The 25,388-nt window shown below is 42.8% G+C and overlaps 1 protein-coding gene across 1 annotated transcript in view; it reads right to left on the bottom strand.

Annotated features, from left to right (window-relative positions):
- Window positions 1–105: 105 nt before the first annotated feature.
- LOC124594752 (toll-like receptor 2 type-2) overlaps window positions 106–25,388 on the bottom strand; it is a 173,830-nt gene continuing 148,547 nt past the window's right edge. The window contains exons 6-7 of the mRNA XM_047133136.1: window positions 9,035–9,224; window positions 106–595 (exon numbers count right to left, since the gene is read on the bottom strand). Of these exons, the coding sequence (XP_046989092.1) occupies window positions 314–595; window positions 9,035–9,224 (472 nt within the window). The 3' untranslated portion in view covers window positions 106–313. The remainder of the gene's footprint in view (window positions 596–9,034; window positions 9,225–25,388) is intronic.

The following is a 25,388-nucleotide window of genomic DNA, read 5'->3' as shown; positions in this document are numbered from 1 at the left end:
AAGTACGCATTTCTCGTGGTGTTTCCATATTTTTGTTCAACCCCTGTATGTACTTTACAGGGAAAAGCAGAAAAAAGAAAATGTTTTTTCTTGACATTATTATTATGAGGGCAAGTTCTTACAAAGAACATTTTCGTATTACATAGTAATCCATTATCATTTTATCTCACAACAATTAGATCTTAAAAGCAAATGTTGCATGTAGACAAAAGAGTAGAAAAAACTGGAAGTTTTGTACAAAGAAAGAAGCTATACACTTTGTAAAATTGAGAGGAACATAATCATTTTCAAGCATTACACATGTTCTTCTTAATCAGGAAATTGATTCTGCATCATGGTGCAGGTTGTGTCCAGCTTTAATCTGAGCAATACTTGGACCCAAAGATTTTCGAAGTCTCTTCCACAGATTAATTTCTGTTTCACTACTCATGTCTTCAGGAACTGGCCATTCTAGGTAAGTTCGAGTATCCATTAGGTAACGTAGGTGTCTTGGCAACTTCTGTCGTTCAAGCCGCTCTAGTTCAATGAAAATCAAGAATTCACGGTCCTCAGCAAACACTTTATGGTTGGCCATTTCAAGTTCCCATTGGCACCACTGAAAAAATAGTGAAAAAATTATAATGATTAGAATAACTATATATTATACTGATATTAAGAAATATTGATCACTAGGTGGCAGCAGACAAAAACAAACATAAAAGTTACACAGACACTAACTTTTGGAACAAGAAACTCCTTAGAATGAATTTTCACTCTACAGTGGAGTGTGCGCTAGGGCTCTGCATTTCGATGAAAACAACCGCTCGAGCATTTGCCGTTTCGTGCCGCTGCTCGACGGCTGGGAAAGGCCCACGCTGCGATACGGCTGTGGCCGTCTAATGCGCCATGTGGCCGGTTATCCTCCACCTCTCGGTTATCGGTTGGACTGTCGAGCACTGCCGGGCGCTCGAGCGTACTCACAATCTCGGCCGGTGACAGTACAGCCGCCGCGCGCTCTACGGTGCCGAATCGCATTAGAAACCGTGTGTACACGCAGTTGACGACCTGGCTTTGAGAAGCGCAAACAGTGTTATGGATAAATCAAGTATAGGTCGTAAACGTTCCATTCATGAAACGAAGAGAAGTATTATGGAGAGAATTAGGAGCGGCTCATTAGTCCTGGAGAAGAAAGACATGTCGCAAGAGGAGGCGAAAAGTGAAGCTTGGAAATCGTTTGCACTTGTAGTGGATCCTGTCACGCAGGCTTCTGCTGGTTTCATGCAATGTACCACATGTGATACCATACTTTCGTACCAGTCAAGCACAACAGGTATGATTCGGCACTGCAAAAGTAAATCCGGAACAGAAGTCCACCGGCCACTTTCAGTAAGAAGTAGCATAAAGAAAGTTGTTGTTGATAGGTTGGTCGGTATGAGTGGAATAGATTTGCTACCGTTAAATACTTGTAGTAAGATTGGCTTCAAGATTTATTCGCAGGAGCTCATCAATGTTGGCGCCACTTACGGCAAAGTCAGTATAGAAGATGTTCTTCCGCACCCTACAACTGTATCGCGGCATATTAAAGAAAAGGCAGACAAAATACGGGTGACAATGCTGCCCAAGCTAATATGTGCCTTAAAGAACAAAATGTGCGCTTTAGACGCTGATCTGTGGTCTGATAACTACAAGAAGAGAAATTTTTTGACTGTGACGTCGCATTATGTGAATGATGAGTGGCAGCTAGAAACGCTTGTTTTGATAACAACCGAGTTTCCGGACGTACCTAAGACAGGAGAGAACATACGGCACGAAATCGAAGAGCGGGTGCTTGAGTTAGGAATTGACAAGAATGATCTTGCGAAATGTTACTTTGTCACCGACCAAGGAGCTAACATGAAGAAGGCACTTGAATCTTACGACCGTTTGCCTTGCTTTGATCACTGCTTGATGACTGCGCTTCGTCACACATTTCAAGAGACGTTTTTAGAAGATGAAGCCCCTGAAATCCTGTCGTGTCTACTATCAGCAAGAGCTATAGTAGGCTATTTGAAGAGATCGGGTCACTCGGGGCATCTGCGGCACTCTGTGAAGCAAGAAGCTGTAACTCGGTGGAACAGTATACTGTTAATGCTCAATTCCATCATAAGTCAAATCGACGATATTCGAGGTCTACTAGAATCCCGGGGGCAATCGACACTCTTAGAAACCTTCCAAGAAGGGTGCGTACGAGACGTTGTCGCTTTTCTAACCCCCTTTAAAGAAGCGAGTTTGGATTTGGAAACTGCAAAGATAACAACGCTGGAACGTGTGCCGCCATGGTACAAGAGTCTGTTACATCATTGTGAACCAATAGACAGTGACAACGAGGTAAGAACACTTTCTACAGGTTACGATCCTTTATACAACTGTTGAATTATAAGAGTGCAGTTATGTATATTGGGTTTCCTTTTCAGCTCATGGCGAAAATAAAAAGGAGGGCAGCATACTTCATCACAGAGAAGTGCAAAATTGAGTCTATCCATTATGTTGCCACGGTTCTGTGGCCATCACGGCGTCATTTGAAGAAACTCACAGCAGACGAAAAGCAAGCCGCGTATGCTGAAGTTCGACGATTGTACTCGGAACTGCCCGTAAATGGTAAGGTTCATTCACTGAAACCAATTAGTAAACGAATGTTTGTTTGTCTAATCTGCCATCTTTCGTTAGATCAACATTTATTACGTCTACAATGTGATATTTGGGAAAGGTTTCGCAGCTTAAACATTCCACATTGCGTTTTAATATAATTTGTGCGATATATATAAAATGTCACCGTAAATATAGTCGTTTAGTAACAAGTAATTCTAACTATGGTGTATACGTATTTGAAGGTGACAGGAATATCTTACGGATGTTATCATTCATGTTTAGAGTCCATTCAAGCAAACAGTGACCAAGTTCTTCCCATGAAAAAGTCCAGGATGGACTGGAGTTCGGATGAGGACGACGAAGATGGACACACAGTTACTACCAATGAACTCGACAGGTACCTTTCGCTCTCCAAATCCGACTGTAGCTGTGCCGAAGGACAAATTTTGCAGTGGTGGAAAACGCACGCGGGGTTATTTCCAAGGCTGTCGGTAGTAGCCAGAAGGGTTCTCTGTATTCCTGCCACTAGTGCTGCCAGCGAGAGAAATTTTAGCCAGGCCGGTCACCTGCTGTCCAGCAAAAGATCGTGCCTGTAATCAGACAAGGTGGATGATCTCTTATTGATCCATCACAATTACGTAAGTATTCACAACATCACAAGGAAGGAAACATTCCTCAAACTGTATGAATGTATGATTCCACTTTCATTGACTTCACAGGAAGAAGTTCAAACCGCCATCTGTCGTAATAGCTCCAGGAACACAAATGACGCCTGTGTATCAGGGAGCACCAATGACGAAAAACGAATTGTATAGTCATGATTCACTTGTAACGTTTTTACAGGTCACAATTTGTTCAGAAATTAACGTTTGTGCAACAAAATTTCGTGAGTATTACTTTTAACTCCGTCATTCCTTCCCGATCCTGCATTTAATATTAGTACAACGTATACGTGGCCGAGTTTGGAGATAGGCTACACATAGTCGATGATTAGACTACTGTGTTTCCGTTTGTCTACCGAACGGAACAAAATACTGAATACAGACATTACTGTTTTTAACGTTACAATTACTGGAATACATGATAACCTCAAAGGCGAAACTCCAGTAGTCTGCAACATATTAACAAACATCAAATGTAACACATACAAGTCATATATTTAGGTCATAGAACTGGTAGTAAACAACGAAAGACATTTGTAAAAGAAATAAGTGAGTGGTTAATGTGAAGCGGTGGCATCTGATCTCAAGGAGTGTGACGAAGTGCCGCTCGCTGGCACTGAGTCCACCGGTTACTGGCGACCGGCCGAGCGTTTGGCGCACTCGGCCGAGCGCTGGTGATCGGTTGCCCACAGCCGGCAGAAGAGGACGCTCGGCCGCATACTCCCGAGAGCCAGAGGGGCGAGCGGGACTCGCCGGTAAAAATCGGAGATAATGCAGACCTCTAGTGTGCGCTGATATGAAACTTCCTGGCAGATTAAAACTGTGTGCCGAACCGAGACTCGAACTCGGGACCTTTGCCTTTCGTGGGCAAGTGCTCTACCGACTGAGCTACCCAAGCCTGACTCACACCCCGTCCTCACAGCTTTACATCTGCCAGTACCTTGTCTCCTACCTTCCAAACTTTACAGAAGCTCTCCTGCGAACCTTGCAGAACTAGCACTCCTGAAAGAAAGGATATTGCGGAGACATAGCTTAGCCACAGCCTGGGGGATGTTCCTAGAATGAATTTTCACTCTACAGTGGAGTGTGCGCTGATATGAAACTTCCTGGCAGATTAAAACTGTGTGCCGGACCGAGACTCAAACTCGGGACCTTTGCCTTTCGCGGGCAAGTGCTCTACCGACTGAGCTACCTAAGCATGACTCACGCCCCGTCCTCACAGCTTTACATCTGCCAGTACCTCGTCTCCTACCTTCCAAACTTTACAGAAGCTCTCCTGCGAACCTTGCAGAACTAGCACTTCTGAAAGAAAGGATATTGCAGAGACCTGGCTTAGCCACAGCCCGGGGGATGTTCCTAGAATTAATTTTCACTCTACAGTGGAGTGTGCGCTGATATGAAACTTCCTGGCAGATTAAAACTGTGTGCCGGACCGAGACTCGAACTCGGGACCTTTGCCTTTCATGGCCAAGTGCTCTACCGACTGAGCTACCCAAGCACGACTCACGCCCCGTCCACACAGCTTTACATCTGCCAGTACCTCGTCTCCTACCTTCCAAACTTTACAGAAGCTCTACTGCGAACATTGCAGAACTAGAAATCCTGAAAGAAAGGATATTGCGGAGTCTCGGTCCGGCACAAAGTTTTAATCTGCCAGGAAGTTTCATATCAGCGCACACTCTGCTGTACAGTGAAAATTCATTCTAGAAACATCCCCCAGGCTGTGGCTCAGCCATGTCTCCGCAATATCCTTTCTTTCAGGAGTGCTAGTTCTGCAAGGTTCACAGGAGAGCTTCTGTAAAGTTTGGAAGGTAGGAGACGAGGTACTGGCGTAAAGCTGTGAGGACGGGGCGTGAGTCGTGCTGGGGCAGCTCAGTTGGTAGAGCACTTGCCCGCGAAAGGCAAAGGTTCCAAGTTCGAGTCTCGGTCCAGCACACAGTTTTAATCTGCCAGGAAGTTTCATATCAGCGCACACTCCGCTGTACAGTGAAAATTCATTCTAGAAACATCTCCCAGGCTGTGGCTAAGCCATGTCTCCGCAATATCCTTTCTTTCAGAAGTGCTAGTTCTGCAAGGTTCACAGGAGAGCTTCTGTAAAGTTTGGAAGGTAGGAGACAAGGTACTGGCAGATGTAAAGCTGTGAGGACGGGGCGTGAGTTGTGCTTGGGTAGCTCAGTCGGTAGAGCACTTGCCCACGAAAGGCAAAGGTCCCGAGTTCGAGTCTCGGTCTGGCACAGAGTTTTAATCTGCCAGGAAGTTGCATATCAGCGCGCACTCCGCTGTAGAGTGAAAATTCATTCTAGAAACATGCCCCAGGCTGTGGCTAAGCCATGTCTCCGCAATATCCTTTCTTTCAGGAGTGCTAGTTCTGCAAGGTTCGCAGGAGAGCTTCTGTAAAGTTTGGAAGGTAGGAGACGAGGTACTGGCAGATGTAAAGCTGTGAGGATGGGGCGTGAGTTGTGCTTAGGTAGCTCAGTCGATAGAGCACTTGCCCGCGAAAGGCAAAGGTCCCAAGTTCAAGCCTCAGTCCGGCACACAGTTTTAATCTGCCAGGAAGTTTCATATCAGTGCACACTCCGCTGTAGAGTGAAAATTCATTCTAGAAACATGCCCCAGGCTGTGGCTAAGCCATGTCTCCGCAATATCCTTTCTTTCAGGAGTGCTAGTTCTGCAAGGTTCGCAGGAGAGCTTCTGTAAAGTTTGGGAAGTAGGAGACGAGGTACTGGCAGATGTAAAGCTGTGAGGACAGGGCGTGAGTCGTGCTTGGGTAGCTCAGTTGGTAGAGCACTTGCCCGCGAAAGGCAAAGGTCCCGAGTTCGAGTCTCGGTCCGGCACACAGTTTTAATCTGCCAGGAAGTTTCAAGAAACTCCTTTTCGTATTAACATGGAAGAAAGGGATTGAGGAAATGGGGCTAAGCAGGTAGGTCATCAAAGCTTCTGAAACCCATAGCAACCCGCTGAGATAATATGAATAAAGCTTGACATAGTATAATCTTTCCCTACTGTATTTCTATTGACTTGTACACCTCAGTGACAGTGCTACATTGCCCCATTTTCTTCAACAGTTTACTTTGTTTTCCAAAGGAAGAAAATTTTGATTATTATCTTTTGTTAAGTCTCATGTCTGCAGTCAACTGAAGAGCAGTAGTGTCAGCTATGTTTATGTAATGTCAGTTTAACTATTATGTAGGCCTACTTTAAGCTGATAATTTCTCATTTCTAGCAGAATTATTCTGTTGCTCCCATTATTAGTAAGCACACAAAATAAAACATATTACAAATCATTACTGGAGACTTTACAGAATATGGAACAAATACAAAGAATATGTCTGGGGAACCAAAATTATCATCATGAATATCAGAAGCTTGATCTCTGCAATAAAATATCAAAATATTTCAGTTGACTTAAATGTGACAATCCGATGAAACATAATTATTAAACTGAATGACACTAAGACTTCCAGATGAATTTATTCTACTCTTTTGTGGAGTATATGATATTCACATATCACACATACAATTACTTTAATGCACAGTTTTCTAGGAAAGAAAAAAATTATGTGCATGTGTTCACAATTTTCATTCTCCTCTTTTAGTATGATATTTGCTGGATACACAATCATTTTGACTAAATATGTTAACTAAGTCATATTAGGCACAGCAAAGACAGAGGTTGAATAGGTGTATAATTAGTCATAATTGATTCAGACTGGACAGCATATTCTGCAATTGATAAATTGTTATTGAAAAACTGGATAGTTGCAAACTGATGACACTTGCATTACAGGTATGGCCAAAGCTGTTCTTTTCTGAGATTGTATTTCTTAACTCACTAGCATGAATGGTGTTACACTCTGTCACAGACTGGGCACTGACTTTGCCGTTCAGTTCATCAGAACTTTAATAACACTATACAGTAGAATGTAGCTGTCTACTGTGCCACATTAAGCAAGGCTAGCAGATAAAATTGACATTGTGTTGGGTGGGAAATTTGAATAGCCAGAATCATTTCAAAGACACATGCAAATTGCATGAATCATATTTCACTTCCCTATGTGCAGATATTGTATGAAACATCTGAGACTGCAAATTCCTGAAAAGAATTTCCTCATTTTATGTTATGATTAGCATTTGTACAACACAATCCCACAGGCAAGCAAATGTTTTTAGAAAATGTGCAGTTCTTCTTTCATTAAAAAAATTCCATTCTAATATTAATCACAAACAGAGGAGCAGTATTTGAAGACTGATTATATAATCATCTTATACGCTACTTTATTGAAAGGGATGGTACATCAATCCAGAGTTTCCTAAAAACTACAGCCCAGCATCTGAATTTTTCACTTGTCGTGTGCTCATTTCTTATTGCATATCTCTGAACATTCATACTAATGTACTAATATTAATGCGTATTGGTAAATAAGGTCACATTTGTAGTTTGTAGGGAATTTTTGTCTACTTATCTACGTTACTTGTTGTTTACGAATGAACAGAGAGGGAATTATCAGTTTCTGTGTCACATATTGGTCTCCTGCGAATCCTCCTTACTGTTACAACTGTTTTCATGATGTATCATCTATCTGTAAATGATTACAACATCTGTAAACAAGTGGGAAATCTTGTATTCATGTCTGTAAATTAGGAGCAACATGAACACCATCATGCTTTCTTGAAATGTATCTCATAATATTCATTATTAGTTTCTGTCCAGAATGTCACACTAAATTTATCTGACAAGCAGCCAGTGATCCAATCGTACTGCAACAGATATCCCATAAATATGGTTTTTATACCTGTCTCGGACCTCTGATTTAACCTAATGTACGTATAACATAACATCTACATCCACAGCTCACAATTATGCTGTTTCCTTTACACAAAAAATTCTTGTTCTGCTGCAACTAGAAAAGCACATACTGAACATTTATGCTGTCCCATTGTAGTGTTTAGTGCAGAATGCATCAGTCACATATCTCAATGTCATCATTTATGGAAGTAATGGCAGAAATTGTATTCATCAATTTCTTTCAGTACACTACCTGGAAAATTCTTTAATGTTCTTTTAATGTACACAGTGGAATATCCAGGATGGAATTTAACAATATTATGAAAGGAAAGTTGCCACTCACCATGTAGTGGAGATGGTGAGTCGCAGATAGCCATAACAAAAAGACTGTCACAAACAAGCTTTTGGCCAGCAAAGCCTTCATCGAAAATAGACAACAGACACACACATGCAGCATGCCCACACACACACACACACACACACACACACACACACACACACAAACGCAACTCTCGCACACACATAACTGGAGTCTCTGGCAACTGAAGCCACACTGCCAGTGTGACTTTAGTTGCCAGAGACAGCAGTCATGTGTGTGAGTTGTGTTTGCATGAATGTGTGTGTGTGTGTTGTCTATTTTCTATTTTTGATGAAGGCCTTGCTGGCCAAAAGCTTATTTGTTACAGTCTTGTTGTTGTGCCAATCTGCGACTCAGCATCTCCGCTATATGGTGAGTGACAACTTTCCTTTCATAATATTGTTTTAATATACACAGATATACAACATTCTTGTAAAGTCACTGTGATAAGAGGAGGTGGGAAAGAGCAGGTGAGAAAAGAGGCATGAAAGGTAGAGGGAGAGGGAGAGGGGGAGGGGAGGGAGGGATGGAGAGAGAGAGAGAGAGAGAGAGAGAGAGAGAGAGAGAGAAAGAGAGAGAAAATTCAAAGATAATTTGAATAATGCAGTATTTGCAACTTACTTGGCTATTTACAAAATTAGTTGTAAGGATTATGATCGTGTTCTTGCTCTGTTGCATAAAGCTTGCTATATTTCTTGAAATCACTGAACCTAGTATAAAGTCTCTTTCATGAAGACATAACATATATTTTTCTGGTCCATTCTCTAGTTGAGGCACTAACTTTTTGATAACCCAGTTTCTGTCCTTTCCACTGTGGATAGCAAGAAAACAAAATATAAACTGTGACATATATACAAATATATGTTTAGAGTTATAACATATGGTAGCAAAAATGTAATAACTAAATGTAAACTGTAATTTGAGTTCAGTAAAAGACTTAACACATTCATTTTAAATCACTGCATTGCTTAAATTCTTATTGGCAGAAAGGTGAGTGGTGATGGAGCAATGAATGTTCATTACAAGGTAAGAAAACTAAATGGAATAAGTTGTGACAGTTACATTTGATTTTAAAAGTGTGATTGGGGAATGGTGAGTTACGCAGATTGCATTCTGTAAAATATTGAAATAGGGTTTACTTTACATGCTTCTCACTAGTAAATTGAGAATATTCATTGATTTCTGGTGAACACTCACTAGTCAAATTTTATAGTGTAACCATACATACATTAGCAGACAAAAATATCTTCTTTTGCTTACAGGCACCAATAAAGATATACTACAAGATGCATTGTTCTGTTTAAATAGCAGTAGCGCAACTAATTCATTATTAGATATTGGGTTGTGTTTGGACTCTAATTATCAAGTTAATGATGATCTACATTTGAAATTGTTAATAAATCCTTGAACACTTAGAACACAATTTAAAAAATGATTTAAGCCTTGATGGTAAATATTTCAATCTGAGTGGCTTACAACCTACCCATAGTAGAACTACTCAGCTATAGCTAAAGGACCTCTGTGTTCAGTATGTGTTGTGTTTAGACCTCCAGAACAGTGGGATCTACAAGGACAGTTCATCATTTCTCCTTGCCTTAAATTTTAAAAGTTTCATTAAGTTGCATAATCTCAAGCAAAAAGTAAATGGCATCATGGTGAGTTGTATTCTTTAGAAACATTTGAACATGTCACAGACAAAAGGGGCCTGAGTGTCCATGAATGCTTAAATACAGAATATCACAAGGAAGTTGAAGAAAAGAGTGTGAATCTACGCTCAGTTGTATCAATATTTTTATTTTGCACACAGCATGAGTTTTCACTTCTTGGAAAAGTCAATGATGATTCTGTTTTCACAGATCTGCTGCTCTTTCAAGCTGACTCTGGAAATGAAATTTTGAAAAATCATTTAGAGGTGGGAGGTAAAACCTCCAGGACATACTCATCAAATTCAAATTGAACTGATTGAAACTTCTAGTGGTGTTCTAAGAAGCAAAGTAATAGAGTAGGCAAACCACAATTCTATTTTTTCAGTTCTGCTGATGAGAATACTGACATAAGTGATACACAACAATTAGCAATTGGAGATTGATATCTGTGTTATGCTCAAGGTAACTCCAAGAGTTGAAAGCAAAAGCCATTTCAGGGACTGATTAATTCTTCTCGGGGTATCAGCCGAGTGGTGGCGTTGTCTTGTCACAATGTTTCAATGAGTTTCGTATCCATCATCTTCTGGCAAAGAAGACGATGGGTACAAAACTCATTGAAACGTTGTGACAAGACAACACAACCACTTGGCTGATAACCCAAGAAGAATTCATCAGAGGAATATGCCAAGAAAGATTGCAATCACATACATTTCAGGGACTATTATTAAGTTTCTAGAAGATGGTAACTTCAATTTAAACAAACTTTTGGTCAAGGATACAACAGCTGTGCTGCAATGGCTGGTCTAAAACATTATTAGAGACAAATATCCCACAGCCCTAGTCTTCCACTGTGAAAGCCATATATTAAATGTCATCAATGAACTGAATTGAGAAATGCTGGTGGTACAACACTGAACATGGTACATTTTTTTTTAGCAAGTACACTGCGGCAACATAAAATCCCATACGTCCCTCCCTTCTGTAAAAAAGTGGACAGCAAAGTACAAGAGTATCAGAAAATTTTCTGAGAAGCTTATTACTGTTATGAAAGCTCTAGTAGAACTTTTGCACAATGCATCAAGCCTGAAAATATAAATCAAAGGATACATCTCTACACTACTGCAACAAGCCCAGCATATATTGTGATGCTCTTAGTGATTTCTGCCTATTCTGTCAAACTGAAACCCATGTGCAACCAATCATTGTAAGTAAATATGAATGTAAAGACAGTTCATAACCACCTAAATAAATTAACAGCTGTGTTCTGATTGCACCTTGATAACACCTTGAGAGAGTTCAGAATCATCTTCAGAAAGCTAAAAAAATTGTCAAGAACTGGATATTTAATTTAAAATCCTTAAGTGGTGGAAAGGCCAACCTACAGATCAAATCAACCATCTGAAAATACAGAATAATTCTACAGAATATTTGTCTTCACCTCATACTTAGACTGTAAATGATATATGTTGTTGTTGTCTTGTGGTCTTCAGTCCAGAGACTGGTTTGATGCAGCTCTCCATGCTACTCTGTGCTGTGCAAGCCTCTTCATCTCTGAGGCACTAGTACAACCTACATCCTTCTGAATCTGCTTAGCGTATTCATCTCTTGCTCTCCCTCTACAACTTTTACTCTCCACACTTCCGTTCAATTCTAAATTGGTGATCTGTTGGTGCCTTAGAACGTGTCCTACCAACTGATTCCTTCTTCTACTCAAGTTATGCCACAAATTTCTCTTCTCTCCAATTCCATTTAATACCTCCTCATTAGTTATATGATCTACCCATCTAATCTTCAGCATTCTCCTGTAGCACCACATTTCGAAAGCTTCTATTCTCTTCTTGTCCAAACTATTTATCTTTCATTTTTCACTTCCACACATGGCTACACTCCATACAGATACTTTCAGAAATGACTTCCTGACACGTAAATCTATATTTGATGTTAATAAATTTCTCTTCTTCAGAAACGCTTTCTTTGCCATTGCCAGTCTACATTTTATATCCTCTCTACTCTGACCATCATCAGTTATTTTGCTCCCAAAACTACATTCCATTATCCTCGTTTTGCTTTTGTTGATGTTTATCTTATATCTTCCTTTCAAGACACTGTCCATCCTGTTCAACTGCTCTTCCAGGTCATTTGCTATCTCTGACAGAATTACAATGTCATCAGCAAACCTCAAAGTTTTTATTTCTTCCCCATGGATTTTAATTCCTACTCCGAATTTTTCTTTTGTTTCCTTTACTGTTTGCTCAATACACAGACTGAATAACATCATGGATAGGCTACAACCATGTCTCACTCCCTTCCCAACCACTGCTTCCCTTTCATGCCCCTCGACTCTTAAAATTGCACTGGCACTGTAGTTCATTTTATGCCACTTGATGTATGTAACATGGCAACTCTGACTCATTGAGAAGAACTGTCACCTTTCTCTCAGTTTTATCCATAGGATCGACATCTATCTGTTGGAGTGTAACAACCTAATGCTAGTTGCTGGATTGAGCCATGAAGATGTTTTACTTTCCAACTGATCTGTAATCTTGATGCTGTCAGTGATAGCTTTTACCTTAACTATTTTCTTGTATACTCACCTTACTTAAAGTTTTTTTAAGCAGTTGACCTGCTATGCAGTGCCATCAATTCATGCCATACAACTTTGCCACCTTTCGCAGAGGGTCAAGGGCTGGAAGAAAGCTTTGTAGTATTCAAGATGCTAAATAACATAACCACTCTTTAAATACATCTTCTATATTTTGTTGCTCCTATGTAACAATTGCAATGTTGAGTGAACAGATCTCTTATTAAAAACAACATATCTGAAGAGATTCTTAGAACAGGACAATAGAATCTCAGATCAGAATAGAATGACATCTCTCTTAAGCCTCTGTCTACTGTTTTCTGGGTGTTGTCATTGCCGGCAGCACCTATTATTCTCTGCTTTTCTAAACACTGCCAAGCCGTGATGTCAAAGTAGAAGTGACACCACCACAGCAGGGGGGACACTTGACTGCTGTCCCACTTTGCCAGGGTCCTGTGCTCACACTTCTTTCACCATGGCTGCATGCGCAGTGGGAAGTTCTCTACTTACAGACTATACAAACAACATTTTTACATGAACATCTTTTATTGGCTTGAGAGAAAGAAGTGTAACATATCCTGCCAGTAAGTTTAAGATGTCATGTAAAATAACTTACTTAACTAATTATCATCCTTTTACAACCTTTAACGTTATGCTAAATTTTTATTACTATCAGAGTTAAGGTCTCTTAAGACCAGGCTCCTTTCCCATTCACGCAATTAAAAAAACATGTCTGACCATATCTGTTGTCTCAGTTATTTAACTTTTTGACTATTTTGGCTTGACAATAGTAAACATCATATTATTTAGTTTTGCGATAGAGAATGACATCTCATATATTAATAGAATATTAAGAGAATGTTCCAAATGCTATGACTGGCTTGAGGAGCACTTACAGAAACTAGCTGAACCAAAAATACGAGAGTCTTGGATCTACTACCACTAAACCTAATTTTTTTGGGTGACATTTTAAAACACTAGAAGGAATTTCTAAAGTTCAAACCAGACAATGGAAGCTCCAGGCAGGAATGTCAACAATGTAGGAAAAGGTAGATTGCTACTTACCATCAAGAAGACACATTAAGTTGCAGACAGGCACAATTACAAGACACTTGCATAAAGCTTTCAGTCACAGCCTTCATCAGTAAAAGAGAGACAAGTACTATTAAAACACACAAGCAACCACATCTGATGCACATGACTGCCAACTCCAGCATCTCGGGCTGGAATGCCAGCCAATTAATTGGAAACCGCCAACTCCAGCATTTAGGGCCGGAATGCAACTATCATGTGGGATGCAAGCAGCAATCTGGAGGAGAGGGGAAGGGACAGTACCATATGGGTGGGGAGAGAGATGAAACCTGTCTGTGGAGTATGTAGGGACTAGACTGCCAACAGGCACAGTTTCAAGAGGCTGTAGGACAGGGAGGTGGGGAAAAAAGGAGCAAAAAGGGAGAGGAGCAGGGAAAGATGGGTGGAAGGGCTGCAAATAAACAGGGTGGGGGATGAGAATGGGAAGGAGATGATAGGACAGAGGGGGATGGAAACTGTTGGGTGGATGCTGTGATGACAGTATGTTACTGTAGGCTGAGGCCAGGATAATTATGGAGCAGAGAATGTGTTGTAAGGATTAACTCCTATCTGTGCAGTTTAGAAAAGCTGGTGGTGGAGGGAAGAATCCAGATGGCTTGGGTAGTGAAGCAGCCATTGAAATCAAGTGTGTGATGTTCAGCTGCATGTTGTGCCATGGGGTGGTCTACTTTGCTCTTTGCCACAGTTTGGTGGTGGCCGTTCATCTTGGTTGAAAGCTGGTTGGTAGTCATACCAATATAAAAAGCTGTGGAATGATTGCAGCAGAGCTGGCAAATGTCATGACTGCTTTCACAGGTGGCCTGGCCCCTGATGGGGTAGGATAAACCTGTGACAGTACTGGAATAGGACATGCTAGGTGGGTGGATTGGGCAGGTTTTGCACCTGGGTTTTCCACAGGGATATGATCCTTGCGGCAAGGGGCTGGAATTGGGAGTGGCATAGGGATAGACTAATTGTGGAGGTTAGGCTGGCGACAGAACACCACTTTATTATGGGTGGGAAGTTATCTTGAGTAGGATGTCCCTCATTTCAAGGCATACTGAAAGATAACGAATGTCATGGCAAAGGATGTGGTGCAGTTGTTCCATTCCAGGTTGGTACTGGGTGGTAAAGGGGACACTCCTGTGTGGACAGTACTTTGGGATGTTGGGAGGAGTGGGAGTGTAAGGGGAAATGGCACGGGAGAGCTGTTTGCAGACTAGGTGTGGGGGATAGTGTCTGTCTGTAAAGGCCTTGGTGAGTCTGTCAGCATACTGAGTGAGGGAGTTTTTGTCACCCCAGATATACTATCCCCAGGTGGCCAGGATGTATGGGTAAGATTTTTTGGTGTGAAAGGGATGACAGCTGTCAAAATGCAGGTACTGTTGGTGGTTGGTGGGTTTAAAAGTGTGTGGATGGAGCCATCAGAGGAAGAGGAGGTCACATCTGTGAAGGTGGCACATTGGATTGAGGAGGACCATGTGACATGGATGGCAGGGGTGTTAAGGTTGTGAAGGAATGAAGGTACGGTGTCTTGGCCCTGAGTTTAGAACATGAAGATATCATTAATAAGCCTGAACCAGACCAAGGGCTTGGTGTTTTGTGAGGCTAGGTAGGTTTCCTATAGATGGCCCATAAAAAGGTTGCCATAGGTGGGTGACATGTGGGTGCCCATGGCTGTGCTGCTGATTTGTTTGCATACCTTTCCTTCAAAGGTGAAGTAGTAGTGGGTTAGTAAGGTGTATAAGGAATGAGGTAGTGGGTTTGGAGTATGAAGGTCATTGGGGAAGGCGAGTGTTCAATAGTGGTAAGACCAGATGTTTCTGTTATCCAGTCACAATTTTGAAGCAATTTAAGGAAGTGTTACCCAAGGTTTGGGGTGATACCACTTAAGTTATGTTTATTTTTAAACATTTACAACAGGAAGCTGTAGTTTAGAGTTCCAAATTGCAAAATAAGTTTAAGACATTGTACCAGTATGACATGGCATTAAAGGAGAATTTAAATGTCCCAGTGACTAAAGAAAATATAGTGAATATGACTGAAAATTTAGCTTGGAAAAATATTTAAGATATAAATAATAGGACGATGATGATCTGAGCTTTGAAATCAGTATACCTACAGACTAGGTAAATACAGGTAGTGGCCCTAAGCTGTGTTTATGTTTTAAACATTATAGTAATAAGTATATGAACCACAATGAATATCTGAGTGTGGTATGAAGCTGTCTACGTTGTGTATTATGTCAATTATCATCACTTAAAGGAGGAAAGTTTGTTAGTAGTGAAATCTATACTTTTTCACACATTCTGAGTTACATAGATGCACACCATTTATTAGGAAAAAGTGTACTTATTAACATAAAAATGAAATATAAAGACTTGAGATGTGTCTGTTCTCCTGACTATGGAGGAGTCTATTATAAATGAAGAGCACTTACTATGTACCTACATGTTTAGTTTGACATTGATACTACTTCAGAATATTTTATGATCTGAAAATGGCAGTAGCCAAAACTGGAAATAGTGAAGTGTAAAATTTGTGTGATCAAGATGGACCAGTAAAATAAAGTGCCAAAATATGATTATGGACTCATGTTCAGACTCAATGTCTTCAATTTATAAATGATTTTGAGGGCATGAAGATCATTATGGATGTGATGTGCTTCATGTTACCAGCCACAGACCTGGAAAAAGGACATTTATTTATCTCAAAATTATTTACAAAAAGTTATACAATGATAGTTACTTTAATTATTTACATGATGTGAAGTTAGCCTTAAAATTCTTATCTGTTCATTGGTCTGTCAATGAGGGTAATTTGAATGTAAATTTATGTATTTATGTAACTTAAGAAATGTTATTACATGTAGATCTGTTTTTGTCTGCTGTAGCAGAAAGTATAGTGCTAAATGTAATTGCTGGTTCAGCAACAAAGCATAAGATTGAAGTTGGAAAATTTTTTCACAAGTGCTATGGCATTGCCCAGTATTAAACCTAGTATTCACTTTGTTAAAATTCAACACTAAGTAGATATTATGAGTGTTGAAGATTTATTTTAGGGATGTGTAACACATTTTGTACATGACCTTGCAGCATCACTAGGAAGAGAAATGACAAAAAATTTATCTTAAACAAAATGAAGTTAAACAATAATAAGATACTGATACGAATTTTATTTAGGTAAACTTAGGGAAAATAACCTTATTTAATAATGGTTTTTTTTTTTTGCAAGTGAGTACATCCCCAGGAGAATTTGTGCTCTTTTGCAAATTTGGTGGAGCGACATCTGTTGACAGCATGAGTTAATTGCTTTGTTCCATCATATTTAGTTTTTTATGAAGCAATTACTATCTCCTCAACTATCCTGTTGTCTTAACAAATTACATGCTTTATTTTAGTAAAAAATATGTGCTGTTGTATGTTTTGTACATATGATTTTCTACCTTTTTTCCTTCTCTTGTAATGATTGAGTTTTGTATGTTTTTGTAGGGGATGTTATGTAATATCAGTTGTTAAGTATGTACTATAAGTCATTAAATGCAGACATACATATGACCAAGTGCATACATTGGTCAATGGTAATATAATGAGGAACTATCAACTTACAAACTGATGTCTAAAAATTAGTTTCTACTAACGTGTTATTACCAAATCTCTATTGGCTACTCAAAGGGGTGTATTTAGGTAGTTAGGATCAATTTTAAGGCCTGTACAGGTGAAGACAAGACAAGTTCATTCTGTAGGGTGAGCTGATCACACTTTATCCTCTGGTGTCTCAGTGAAGAACCCATCAAGAAGGATACCTTGTGGTGGGAGGTGTGTGGTGGGCATCGGTATTTGTCTTCTTTATTTCTTCAGCCTAACTTACTTTTTCTTACTTTTCATTTCATTTTTCTCCAACAGGAGTACCGATTCTATCTTCCCTCTGTCCAGATTCATATGTTTCTTCATGGAAACCCTTCTTTTACTTGTGCAACATTGTAGTTACAAGCTGTTTTCACAGGTAAAACTGAAAGATTATTCAAGTAATCCAGGGTAACAAATGTTCGATGTACTGACACAGACAGTAATTTTTTTTCATATGATAAACAAGAGTATCATTTGTATTTCGATCTGAAATTAAATGTTAACAACGTCAAATAAACAGGTGGGTAAAGGAAGGGAGCTAATCCCCATCCCTAAAGGAAGCTGTGATGTGCTAATATATCACGATATAGCATAACCAGGCAACTTGTTGGGCTGTGGTGGATAGAATTAGTGTTGCCGCTAGCAAGAGTGTGCCGGGTGCTAATAACTTATTTAACAAATGAGCAAAAGTAGTCTATAGGACTCATATTACCTTCAATAAAAGTGCATCAAATATTTATTTAAATGGATGGCTTGTGATAGGTACTAATATATTATGTCTTTTAATGTGAAATGGAGCAATTAAAGAGCCGTTAAGTAAAGGTTTTGTATCTCATAATTATTAAAAGAGAGGAAGTAGAGATTAAAAACAATTGTAGGAGTATTCCCAGTAGCAGACGAGAAGCTACATTATCATATATATAGTAAGTATTGGTGTAGATTTATGAAGAACCACTACCCCAGACATGTAACAGGTCCAGACATGTAACAGGTCCTTCTGAATGCCACAAAGAGCACAGGGTGCAGCCAGCTGCAGGTGGTGGCTCATGTTGATACAAATGATGTGTGTTGCTTTGGATTGGAAGAGATTCTCTGTAGTTTTGAGCAGTTATCTGAAGTTTGTGATATGAAAGCAGGGCTGATTATGGACTTGTGGCACAGAGCCAAGTGGAGGGTCTGAATCAGGGGCTCAGATACTTCTGCAACTGTGTAGGCTGCAGATTCCTTGACTTGCTCAATAGGGTGCTGGGATTTCAGGTTCTGCTAAATAGGTCAGGAGTCCATTACATACAGGGGGCAGCTACACAGGTGGCAGGGGCTATGTGGTGTGGACTGGACAGTTTTTCGTTTTTGGTTAGACTGTCTTGGGGAAACACAAAAAGGGCTTCAGTCTCAAAGGGTGCAGGTGCAACACAGCAAAAACGTAGATCTAGGACCCATTGGTCTAACAATTGAAAATTGTTGCAGCTGTGTCAGGTAAATACAAGAGCACCAAATGCTAATAGGGAGCACTGATGCTCAAACCATTATAGGCACTCAAAACTGGCTAAGGCTGGAGACAAGTTCAGCCAAAGTTATTTTGAAAGGCATAACAGTATTTAGAAAGGAGAGGCTAAAAACAGCTGTCGGTGGCATATTTGTTGCTGTTGGAAGCAGTTTACCTTATAGCAAAATTGAAGTAGATAGTTGTTGTGGGTTTGTATGGGTAGAGGCCATTCCCAGCAACTGAAATATAATAACAATTGGAGCCTTTTACTGACCTCCCAACTCTGATGATACAATTGCTGAAAGGTTCAAAGAAAACTTGAGTCTGACTTCAAACAGTAATTGACTCATACAATTATAGTCGGTGGTGTCTTCAATTTACCCTTGATATGTTGGCAAAACTACATGTTTAAATCCAGAAATAGGCATAAAACATCATCTGAAGTTGTGCTAAATACATTCTCTGGAATTCCTTTTGAGCAATTAGTGCATGAGACAACTTGAATAGTACACAATTGTGAAAACACACTTGTCCTCTTAACAACAAATAATCCTGTGCTACAGTCTTCTGACTGGTTTGATGTGGCCCACCATGGATTCCTCACCTGTGCCAACCTCTTCATCTCAGAGTAGCACTTGCAACCTACATCCTCAATTATTTTCTGCATGTATTCCAATCTCTGTTTTCCTCTATAGTTCGTGTTCCCTACAGCTCCCTCTAGTACCATGGATGCAGTAGCCACCAGAAATATCGCGGGAGGCGCACATCGGCACGGCGCGTCACGGACCGTAGTTGCCGCAAGTAGAGTCCCGTCCACCAGAGGGCACGCGAGAATTCGGACGCGACCTCTGCCGGTGTAACAACAACAACAACTCAGGCAGCACGGGCCGTGCCCAGTCAGTCAACATCGGGCCTGCCTAGTACTCAGTCCCGGTCTATACTAAGTGAAGTGCTACGTAAACGTGAACCGTGTTATTACACAATTGGCGACGAGTAGGGTTGTTCTTTCGCGTGTTGCGTCGTTGTTCCGGTTTCGCGGCTTATCCGTGGCATGGAGGATTTAGTGCGGGTTTTGGTTGAGCAGCAGATGGAGCTTATGGCCACCGTGAAACAGGTGCTTCCGGCGTTGCTCTCAACACCGTCTGCTGCAGCGCCATTCCCTCCTCCCTTTCCCCCGTATGACAAGACGGATGAGGATTGGGACGCGTATGAACATCGCCTTCGGCAGCATTTCCAGGCGTTTCATGTTGCCGATGCGGAGGTATGTCATGCTCTTTTCTTGTCTTGGATATCTCCCTCACTGTATCAAGTTTTGCGGCAGCTAGCGCCGTTGTAGGAACCCTCATCCTTGTCTTTTGACGCATTGTGTTCATTACTGTCTTCATATTATCGCCGCCGCACGCATGTTGTGGTGGCTAGGGTCGAGTTCTATCAATGCAAGAAACAGCCCCATCAGTCTTACCGGGCGTGGGCCGCTACCCTGCACGGTCTTAGTCGCAAGTGTCATTTTGTCACGGAGCAGTCGCGAGAGTCGTATGCCCACGTTATGGTGCGCGACGTCATTGTTCGTTCGGCCCCTGATAGGGAGGTCCGGCAACGGGACCTGCAGTTAGAAGACCCTTCCCTCGAGGAAGTCCTGGTTATTGCTCAATCGTATGAAGTCTCTCACGCCGCTGGTCAACAGTTGGAAGCGTGGTGCGACGTCGTGGCGGTTCAGGGCGGCGCGGCCGTGTCCACTGCGTCCAGGGTGGACGACGTGCTAGCCGTACAATCCGGCCGTTACGGCCACTCCCGCACGGCGCGTAAACAGAGTTCCGGCCGCCGGTCCCTGTTATCGTCCTGTGCGTCGTGCTATATACATCACGATCGGTCGGAGTGCCCCCAGTGTTGGGCCGTTTGTCGCAAATGTAATAAAAAAGGACACATTGCTAAAGTTTTCCGCTCAGCCTCGAAAGAATCGAAGGAAGCAGTTACAGAGGACATGGACGTTGACATTCAGGAAGTTTCATCGGGCCAGGCTCCTGACGCATCGGCCCACAAACTCTTTATCGAGGTGTCGGTCCGGTCGCGCCGATTACAACTGCAAGTAGATACAGGCGCGGCGGTTTCTTTGTTGAATGCACAAACTTACTCCGACCTTGGTTCGCCCCCGTTGGCGCCAGTTTACCGGCGTCTACGTGGTTATGGTCAACAGTTCATTCCCCTATTGGGTCAATTCACTACCGACGTGACTTACAAATCAGTCACTCGGCCTATTACTTTTATTGTTGTCAGTGATGCGAGCTCCGCTAACCTTTTTGGCTTGGATGCCTTTCAAGCTTTCGGGTTTTCTATCACTGACACCATACAGTTGGTCTCCGAAGATGTTCCCTATCAATCATTAGAATCTTTGATCTCTGACTTTCCGGATATCTTTGAGGAGGGCCTGGGGCGTGTTTCAGACTTTGAAGCTCACTTAACGTTGAAGGCGTCGGCTCGCCCACGTTTCCTGCACACGAGGCAGATCCCCTTGGCTCTCTGCCCTCAGGTAAAAGAAGAGCTAGACCGGCTGACAGCCCTAGGGGTCGTTGTTCCCATTTCTTCTAGTGAGTGGGCTTCGCCCCTCGTTATTGTCAGGAAACCCTCGGGAAAGTTACGTCTTTGTGGCGATTTCAAGACCACCATTAATTCCCAATTGGTGGTGGACACCTATCCTTTGCTTCGTGCTGATGAATTGTTCTCCGCCGTCGCAGGAGGCCAATATTTATCGAAAATCGATCTTTCGGAGGCTTATCATCAGATACCTCTTGATGAGGACTCCCAACAGCTGGCGGTTGTCAACACCCCGTTTGGCCTTTACCAATACCAGTGGTTGGCCTTCGGAATCTCCAGTGCCCCGGCAATATTCCAGTGTTATCTTGAGCACGTCACGTCAACAATCCCTCATTGTATTAATTACCTGGACGACATAATTGTCACAGGCCGCAGCACGAAGGAACACTTGCACAACCTTCGAACCTTCTTTCTCAAATTCAGGTCCGTGGGCTTGTGTTGCAACCTGCATAAGTCAAACTTCTTCCAACCGTCCATTGAGTATGTGGGCTACACAATCTCTCGGCACGGCGTCCAGCCGCTAGGAAGTTTGGTCCAAGGTATCGTCGACCTTCCGCGGCCCGCTTCCCTGAAGGAGTTGCAAGCTTTTTTAGGCAAGATTGAATATTACCACCGGTTCATGCCCAGGGCTTCCACCATAGCCCACCCCCTGTACTGCCTTCTGCGCAAGGCTGTTCCTTTTGATTGGTCGCCTGCATGCGAGTGAGCGTTCACCTCGTTGAAAGGCCTCCTCACGTCAGCGCCGTGTTTGGCTACTTTTGACCCCCATAAGCCGTTGGTCCTGGCTACAGATGCTTCGCAGTATGGGGTAGGGGCGGTCCTGGCCCATCGCAACTCAGATGGTTCCGAGCAGCCACTGACGTTTGCGTCTAAAACTCTTAGTCCCGCACAGGCCCATTACTCCCAGGTGGAAAAAGAGGCTTTGGCCATTGGCTACACTGTTACCAAGTTTCACCCTTTCTTGTATGGCATGAAGTTTCAGTTAATCACTGACCATAAGCCATTAATATCGTTATTTGGCCCCGCCTCTCAGATTCCGGATAGGGCGGCCCACAGACTACAGCGCTGGGCCTTGTCCCTCTCTAAGTACCATTATGACATTCATTTTCGCCCTACCGGACAGCATGCCAATGCAGACGCTCTTTCCCGTCTTCCGTTGGGCCCGGATCCTAAGTTCGATCAAGAGAAGATTATGTGTTTTCATTTGGATGTGGCGTCCCGCCAAGCGGTTGATGGCTTCCTGATCACTAGTTCTAGAGTCGCCAGGGAAATGGCAGCTGACCCGGTTCTCCGGCGAGTGGTTCGCCTCATTCAGCAGGGGTGGTCATCCCGACGTCCAGGCCGGACCTCGGACCCTCTTCGTTATTATTTTGTTTTACGAGACCGCCTCTCCGTCTTGGAAAGAGTTCTCCTTCTGGCTACCGGTGATACAGCTCCTCGCGTGGTTGTTCCTGCAACTTTGCGATGGGAAGTCCTCACGTTATTACATGAGGGGCACTGGGGTGTTTCCCGTACTAAAACCTTGGCTTGCCGACATGTGTACTGGCCCGTTATTGACAGAGAAATTGAGCACTTGGTGGCCGCCTGTTCCCAGTGTGTGAGCCAACAGGCATCTCCCAGGTCAGCGTTCTCTTCCTGGCCGCCTGCAACCCAGGCATGGGAATGTGTTCACATTGATTTTGCGGGCCTGTTTCTCAATGGCTTTTGGTTCATTGTCATTGATGCTTATTCCCGATTTCCATATGTGGTTCACTGCTCCTCAACCACTTCAGAGGTTGTAATCCAGGCACTAGCAAAAATCTTTCCTGTGGAAGGTCTGCCAGTCACCCTGGTCTCAGACAATGGACCTCAGTTTATGTCGCAGACCTTCCAGGATTTTTGTAGGCGCTTCGGTATTCGGCATGTTTGCTCTCCCCCCTTTCATCCACAATCGAATGGGGAAGCTGAGCGCATGGTGCGCACGTTTAAGACACAGCTGAAAAAGTATGTGCACGAATTTCCTGCGGAGGAGGTGTTGACGTTTTTCCTGACGGCATACTGGACCACACCTATGGGAGAATGCAGCCCTGCAGAGCTCCTCCATGGGCGCCAACCTAGGACTCTGCTGCACCTCCTTCGGCCCGGTCCTCGTCAGTCTTTGCAAAATGGAGTACCTTGCTTTCCACCGGGTATGTTGGTCTGGGCACGTGGGTTTGGTCGCAGTCCACGTTGGATAGCGGCAGTGGTCCTGCGCCAAAATGGCCACCGGCTCTTTACCTTGCAGATGGGGGATCAGGAGGTACGTCATCACCAAAATCAGCTTCGTCCATGTTTGGGCCCCCACCCTCCAACCCCTCGGGCACCGGCTTCCCCATTGCCGGCACCTGTGTTGGTTTCTCAGGGGATGCTACCACCCCTCCCCCCTGTGATTCCGCCGCACCGTGATGGCTCTCAGCCTTGGCAGCCTCCGGTCGCTCCAGCACCAGCATCACCATCATTAGCGATGCCCCAGCAAGAGCCTGCCCCCCTCGCTGGCCCGGTTGTTCAGCAGGCTGGTTCACCTGTGGTCGTCCCTTCCACTGGGTCTTGCCCCTCCCGGGGTGGACCAGGATCCAGAGTTCGATGGCCTGTCTCCTGTTCTGTCCCAGGTTCCGGTGGTGGGACGATGGGGGCCTCTTCGTGTGGGTCACTTCCAGCCGTATTCGAAGGTTCCGGCTCAAGGGTTGGCAGATCCCCTCGACTCCAGCCTTCCGATGGACATGGAGGTCGTCACTTCTGCACGACGCTCCACCTTCCGATGCAGTGGATCACAGTGGCTTCACCCCCCAAAGGAAGAGGAGTGTAGTAGCCACCAGAAATATCGCAGGAGGCGCACACCGGCACGGTGCGTCACGGACGGTAGTTGCCGCAAGTAGAGTCCCGTCCACCAGAGGGCATGCAAGAATTCGGACGCAACCTCTGCTGGCGTAAGAACAACAACAACTCAGGCAGCACGGGCCATGCCCAGTCAGTCAACATCGGGCCTGCCTAGGACTCATTCCCGGTCTATGCTAAGTGAAGTGCTACGTAAACGTGAACGGTGTTATTACAATGGAAGTCATTGACTCATGTCTTAACAGATGTCCTATCATACCGTCCCTTCTCCTTATCAGTGTTTTCCACATATTCCTTTCCTCTCCAACTCTGCGCAGAACCTCCTCATTCCTTACCTTATCAATCCACCTGATTTTCAACATTTGTCTGTAGCACCACATCTCAAATGCTTTGATTCTCTTCTGTTCCAGTTTTCCCACAGTCCATGTTTCACTACCATTCATGCTGTACTCCAGACGTACATTCTCAGAAATGTCTTCCTCAAATTAAGGCCGATACTTGATATTAGTAGACTTCTCTTGGCCAGGAATGCCCTTTTTGCCATTGCTAGTCTGCTTTTGATGTCCTACTTGCTCCATCCATCATTGGTTATTTTACTGCCTAGGTAGAAGAGTTCCTTAACTTCATCTAGTTCATGACCATCAATCCTGATGTTAAGTTTCTCACTGTTCTCATTTCTACTATTATCATTACCTTTGTCTTTCTTCAATTTATTCTTAATCCATACTCTATACTCATTAGACTGTTCATACCATTCAGAAGATCATGTAGTTCTTCTTCACTTTCACTCAGGATAGCAATGTCACCAGTGAACTGAGTCATTGATATCCTTTCACTTTGAATTTTAATTCCATCATTGCTTCCTCGATGCACAGATTGAGCAGTAGGGGTGAAAGGCTACATCCTTGTCTTACACCCTTCTTAATATGAGCACTTTGTTCTTGGTCATCAACTCTTATTATCCCCTCTTGGCTGTTGTACGTATTGTATCTGACCCGTCTCTCCCTATATCTTACCCCTACATTTTTCAGAATTTCAAACATCTTGCACCATTTTAACATTGCTGAATGCTTTTTCCAGGTTGACAAATCCTATGAATGTCTCTTGATTTTTCTTT

The sequence above is a fragment of the Schistocerca americana genome, chromosome 2 (assembly GCF_021461395.2).
Source record: "Schistocerca americana isolate TAMUIC-IGC-003095 chromosome 2, iqSchAmer2.1, whole genome shotgun sequence".
NCBI lineage: Eukaryota > Metazoa > Arthropoda > Insecta > Orthoptera > Acrididae > Schistocerca > Schistocerca americana.
The sequence above is the reverse complement of the archived record's forward strand: the minus strand, read 5'-3'. Positions and strand labels throughout refer to the sequence as shown.